We start from the raw sequence: 6,196 nt of genomic DNA, 5'->3' as shown, positions 1-6,196 counted from the left end.
AAAGATGTGGTTATAAATACCTCACTTGAGGCTGTTTTGACTCATTTGAGTGTGTATTAAATTCTAGGCACTAAAACAGCTCTATGTTACATTTTGGATAGTGCCGTAATGCGTGACAGGCCTTGGTTGATCCGTGGTGTTTGTACAGGGAGAAACATCATCTGATATTAGGATTGCGATGCTGTGGGCACTGAGGGATGTTGCTTTGCAGGAATTCTGGGTCACTGTTGTTGATCAGCTGCCGGGAAGCAGCGTTGATGTCGTGAGAGGATGGCAAACGCATGGGAAAACAGGGAAGGAATTTCTTCTGTGAGGTGTTTTCTGACAAAACTTTCTTTCCACGTGGAAAATAATGTTGCAGCTTGACTGCAGATGCTGTCGGAGTGGAGAGACTAAAGTCACTGCACGCGCATGCAGGCAAGGGGAATGTAACTGGGTTTTTATTGACAGTGTGGTCACTGCTGCTCTTCCAGGTGCTGTTCTCAGCCTGTCAGATGGCACTTGGAGTCTCAGGCTTATTTTTTGCTGTGACTGAGTGCTGAGAGCAGTCGCAAGGCTGAGAATTGTCAAACGGGTTTATTTAGGAAGCTGCTCAGCACTGGGTTTAGTGGCAGGAGTGAGTCCCTTAAACTGCTAGAAAACATCAGCCTGGCTGCTCTGAGAGAACCGTGATCATTTGCCCTCTGTTCTGTAGACAGCAGCTAAGAAGAGACTATGAAAGCACGTCAGAGGTTTAGATACAGCATTAATTTCCCGAGTTTTAGCACTTATTTTGTGAGCTGCTTTTAGAGAACAAAGCAGAAGGTGTATGAATAAGCTGCTAATGCTTTTTTTTCTCCTTTCCCCCTGAACTTTCTTCAGGAAGAGGAGGCGGAATGGCAGTGAAGATGATGGTCACGTTCCCCAGACAAAGCGTAGTACCAGGAATACTGTCCTGCAGGACTCTTGGGACACTGAGGTGAGAGCCTTCTCGGGCAAATCCAGTTCCCTTTGATGCTGAAGTTAAATAACAGTTGGAATACTCTGTGAAATTGTATTCGTGGAGGGTAGTTGATGAAAACATTTTGTGTGTGTGAGCTCCTGAGGCTCAACGCTGTTACTGACTTCAGAGGTTGAAATCTGTAAAGCGTGGTTTGGAAATCAGCATTAATCTGGTTATCTGGGGCCTCAGTGTTGCTGTTAATGTATTTCAAACCCTCATTCATAGCACCCGAGTGAAGATACAAGAAGAGCATTTGCTGCCACTTGTCGTTTTGCTCTCTGAAAGAGCTGTGATGTACCCAGAACCGAGGAGGTGGCTGGGGTGGCTGGCTCTGTGTGCTCACTTGGCCTGGCCATCCCCTCTTCCAGCTCTGCGGTGACTTACAGTAACATGATTATTTGTGGTAGAAGGGCAAAAAGCATTCCAAGTCGTGCTGGTTGCAGTAGTTCTTACCTGATGGTTAAAAATGCTCTGCTACAGCTCATCGCTTCAAGCAGGACTTGCTCGTTCACAGCTAAAACACTCAGACTGTTGGTTTCTGCTTGTGTTTGCTGTGATCGTCTGCTGGATGTGGGCTAAATTGTCTCTCTCACTGCTCTCATGTCAGGTGTTCTGGGATGGTGCATTTGCTATTTATGAGCTTTCTTCTTATATAAAATGCTGATTTCCAAACTGCTGCCAGATTTCCTGAGTTGTTGCCTGTATTAATCATCCGAACCATCACTGTGTGCATTTCTCATTAGCAACGTGGTTCTGTTGCAAAATGCTCATGAAGGAGAGTGTGTGGAGCAGAGGCTCCTTCCTGGCTTGTGTTAACAAAGTGAATTTCTTGTAAGGTCTCTGAAATATCCCTGTAGATTTTTGTACAGCCTCTTTTTCACTAAAGGGTTGACTGTAACGAGTCAGTATGAACTGTTGTACTTAACATTGAACTATTAACTCTACTGTGCAGAAAATAGTGTATGTATAATGGAAATAGCTATATACCTTTGAGCCACATATCTTTTATCATAGGAAAATGGTTTCAAATGTATAATCACATTTAAAATGACACAGAGCTCTGTATCCCACCATTCCTTTTGTGAGGAAGATGTAACCCATGCACCCTTACAAGCAGCTGATGGGACAGTCACTGGCACTGTATGGTAAATGCTCCAAGAGCCAAGATATTCATCAAGAAGGAATTTGGTGTGATGAAAACTGTTCCTGGTTCCTGTATTGCTGTTTAGGCAGCAGTAGAACTTGCTGGGATGAGGTCGTTCTGCTTCTCGGGTATAACGGGTAGAACCATCCGTAGCTGCTTTACCATCTGACACTGACTCACTTGTCCAACAGGTTAAACATCTCTCCGTGTGTAGAGTAGTTAATGGCTTTGTGGCGGGAGGAGGACGAATTTAGTGTGGAACAAGGGATTGGAGTAGGAGTAATGAAATTGAGACTGTCAGGAAAAGCCTTTCATGGTGAGTGGCAGAAGCACCTTTGCTTGTTGTATAAACACTTGGCGTTTGACTGGGCAAAGCCACTGAAATGCAGAACTGGCAATAAATAGCCTTGTAGTAGCCCCACAGGAATGGGTGACCTTAACTGTGTCCTGAAGGGCTGTTTTGTTTGGGTGTCTGCAGCAAACAGCATGGGCATGGCCCGCCTGCCCCACCACCCCCACGTCAGTGCCCAGGCTCACACCAGGCTCCTGCTTCCTGCATGCACTTGCCTTGTGGAAGTCTGTTTTTAACACATTAAACCCCCATGTGCAGGCGAGGAGAAGCTCTGACTGTTGACAGTGAACACAGGTTTCAATGTTCCCTTTCTCCAGGGACCAAAACTCACAATGTTGCCTTCTCATGAATAGAGCTTGTTTTATTTTACCACCTTATTTTACACTGCAGGATCAGCACATTGAGCATGCCCAGACATTCAAGCCATGAGATTAAGTCAGTATTAGTTGAATGTCTCTTTAAGGACTTCCTGTGCCAAATGGAGACGCTCTTGTGCTTACAGCACACAAATGCTTCCGATTGGTGGCACTTGGAATTCTTGGCCATTTCTATTACTTCTATTTAGTTTCCTGATACTTTGCCATTAGCAAAGACAGCTCTCGGTGATTAAAAATCATCACAGGCTTTGGGATATTGAGCTAGGAGAGAAAGTGTGTGTGGAGGAGCAGTTTGTAACTTCAAAGGGCAGAGAAGTGCTTTTCATCTGAGGGCATACCCACACCTGCTATTGTGAAACATGAGCTGAAGTACTGATTCCTTCTGCTTCCCTTCAGTTGGAAGTTGACCGTGTTACAGAGTGTGGTTTACTTGAGAACATAAAGCTCAGTATGAAATGAGGCAGCAAGATACTGGAACCACACTTGGATTTGTCAGGATCTCTCCCCATTTTACTTTTACGTCTTGCTCTTCGTAGCTGACAGCAGTGTGTGTGAGATGAAGAGAGATGTTTCTCTTCATGGCAGTTCAAACAGGGGCTGTTGTGTGGTATTATCCCTCAGACCCTCCCTTTGAGCCTTGCTGCTCACATGAGCTGGATTCCTTCACATGAGCTAGACTGTCCCTTCACCCAGGGGAGATGGGACCCTTCACTCTGCCTTCTACAGGAGGGAAGCTGAGGTTCTCTTCCATCTCTGTCAGCATTGCTCTTGGCGCATTGCTGTGATGATGTGCATCTCCTGGAATAAACCACCCCTCAGTGAGAGCAACCCTGAGGATGACAGTACACCTCTGCTCTGCACCTCAGCCTGTGAACACGATGAAACACTGGACTAGAACTAGAGCAGATGTTAAACATTAGCGAGGCAGAGCTTTTGCCACCACATTTTGCTTCCTGCTCAGCCTGTCCCCTGTTTACCAGGAGGTGAGCTCTGGTATGTTCCCTGGTGCTTGGTTATACATTCAACAAAAGCCTTTCCTTGCTGGGTGTGTGTCAGGTCAGGCAGTTGTAGTGGATCCTCTGAGGGGCTGCCACGGGAGAATCCACAACCCAGGGAAGCACCAATGCAAAGCCCTTTGCTCTGATTTTCCCAGGGAAGGAAGGAAGTCTGCAGTGTTCTGGCTAACTCCCTTCCTGAATAACTTCTGTAAAACCTGATCTCTTGTGGTTCCTCTTTCTTGTTCTGACCCAGGACAGGATTCCCCAGTGCTCAGCACCACCACTGTGGTGACGCACAGCAGCGCCGCTGCTCCACATCATGGGGTTTGTCTCTCTCACCACTCCACAGGGTGACACTATTGAGATCTTGAATTCAAACTGAAGCCAGAAAACACCTCTCTTAACTCCTCTTGAACAATCTGGAGAGCAGCAGGGCCTGAATGGCTGAAGTTCCTGTCACAGTGAGATGCTACGTCACAGATCACGTTAATAGATTTAGCAGGACGTTTGTTTGGAAGTGATTTAAAACTTCTGTAGCTACTCAGTGTGATGTTAAGAGGGGCTCAGGAGTCAGGTAAACCTCAAAGATGCCCTTTTGATACTTAAACTACTTATAAACGTTCATTGGGCTCCTTCCCTTGGCCCTTTTGCTTTGTTTCATTGTGTAGATGCCTGTCATTGCTGACATGATGACTATAAGGATTCTTTTTTTGTCTAATTGTAGTCCAAATGCGTTACAGAATGTGCACCACAGCCTGGGGAAATGGTAGGTCCTTGACATGGTTTGGGCAATAAATGGGCTTCACTGTGCTAGTGAACTTTTGCATTAGAGAAATGGAAATAAAGAGCGTCTGACAAAGCAGAGCTGTCAACAGCCTTAGGCATAGGAAGCACGTCCCAGGACACGATCTTGGCTTTGAAAAGATGAGAGATGCATAAAATAATCATCACTAACTGCTCTAAAATGTTTGTTGAGATGTGAATCTGTAGCAGTCAGTAATACCAGGTTCTCATTTCCATTTTTACCTTGATTTTCAGAAGGTGGCTGTAACGAAAAACAGTAAGGAACAGAGACTAAAAGGCAACAAAGTGTCCTGTGCGGTGGGTTTCTCTCCAAGGCTGCTGTGACTTGTCCAGCAACAGCATTGCATCCAGTACCTGTGCTTCTGTGCAAAATGGGATGGTTTAGCAAGCACCATGTCCTGGCTTCTCTCTGTCCTTCTGGTGTTCTTTCCCTCTCTAGTGTTAGCAGCATTAGGAAGAGGAGCTGGTTGCTTGTGTGGTTACATCTGCTGCTTCCTCAAGAATGACTTCACCCGTGTGCTGCTGTCTTCTCCTTGCCGGAGCAAGCCCGGGTGCTGTTGTCTTGCTTGCTGCACTGCCACAGAACTGAAGCATTTTTGGTGCTTAGCAAAGCAAGGACATTCAGAGGGTCAGATTGTCATGATGTGGAATCAGTGCCCTGGGGTTTCCAGTGGCACTAAGATGTGATCCACCCCAAATCCTCCTTCCGTGCCTTCCTGGGCCCTTCTCACTGCCCATTGACAGACATGGTGGGGGCTGTTGGCACCATCCTTCGCGTTTACTCTACAGTGAGGCCATCTGGATGTGGTGCTGACTCTTAAATGACTGTAGACTTCTTCTTCAGATTGCTTTTCCTCTGCTGTGGCCACCGAGCTTTGACTTCTGTGGTTTTAGCTTAATACTTACAAAAATGTGGGGTTTTTTTTAGCTGCTGTCACTTCTGCTGGCTGCTCTTATGAATTTACTTCTTCTGGGATGGGAGTGTAGCCATTCTCTGGGTCTTAAGCACCTGAATATTTGCAGTGTTGTCCTGAACAGCCATGACACAGTAGTGAAACATCTCAGCTGTAACTAATAGAACCTTTCATAAGCAGCCCTTAAAACAGCGTAAGCCACGGAGTTTTATGTCTTTGAAACACTGAAAATGATGGTTAAGGCTCTTCCAGTCATTACCATGAAGTGTAATGCTGGCAAATGAGCCCTGTTCTCTCTGAGAGCTAAATCGTGACTTCTCTTTTCTGCACGTGGAGGTTTTGAATGCTCTTCTGCTGTCCTGACAAGTAAATCATTATGGAAGACTACCAGTTAACACTGCTGTCCCAGTACTTAACCGGGAGCAGTTGTGTGTATGTCAAGGTGTTCAAAGACTTAAAATGGGAATTGTGCTGCATTTAACAGCCTCTTGCTTTCGATGTTTCAGATCTCACTTTAGAAAGATTGACTTGTAGGAAAATGCTTTGCATGGTGCTTACCTAAAGTGTCTGCTAGAAGAGAAGAGCACAGCTCTCCCCTGCCCTGTCTGCCTTCGCTGTACCTGCA

The 6,196-nt window shown here is 45.9% G+C and overlaps 1 protein-coding gene across 1 annotated transcript in view; it reads left to right on the top strand.

The window, feature by feature from the left end:
* Positions 1–861: 861 nt before the first annotated feature.
* Positions 862–6,196, top strand: part of FAM104A (family with sequence similarity 104, member A) — a gene marked incomplete at its 5' end in the record, with an annotated part of 6,390 nt that continues 1,055 nt past the window's right edge. Inside the window, 2 exons of the mRNA XM_010024175.1 lie at positions 862–958; positions 4,892–4,954. Of these exons, the coding sequence (XP_010022477.1) occupies positions 862–958; positions 4,892–4,954 (160 nt within the window). The remainder of the gene's footprint in view (positions 959–4,891; positions 4,955–6,196) is intronic.

Source organism: Nestor notabilis, unplaced genomic scaffold, assembly GCF_000696875.1.
Source record: "Nestor notabilis isolate BGI_N333 unplaced genomic scaffold, ASM69687v1 scaffold23411, whole genome shotgun sequence".
NCBI classification, from domain to species: Eukaryota; Metazoa; Chordata; class Aves; order Psittaciformes; family Psittacidae; genus Nestor; species Nestor notabilis.
This window is presented reverse-complemented; position numbering and strand designations above follow the sequence as displayed.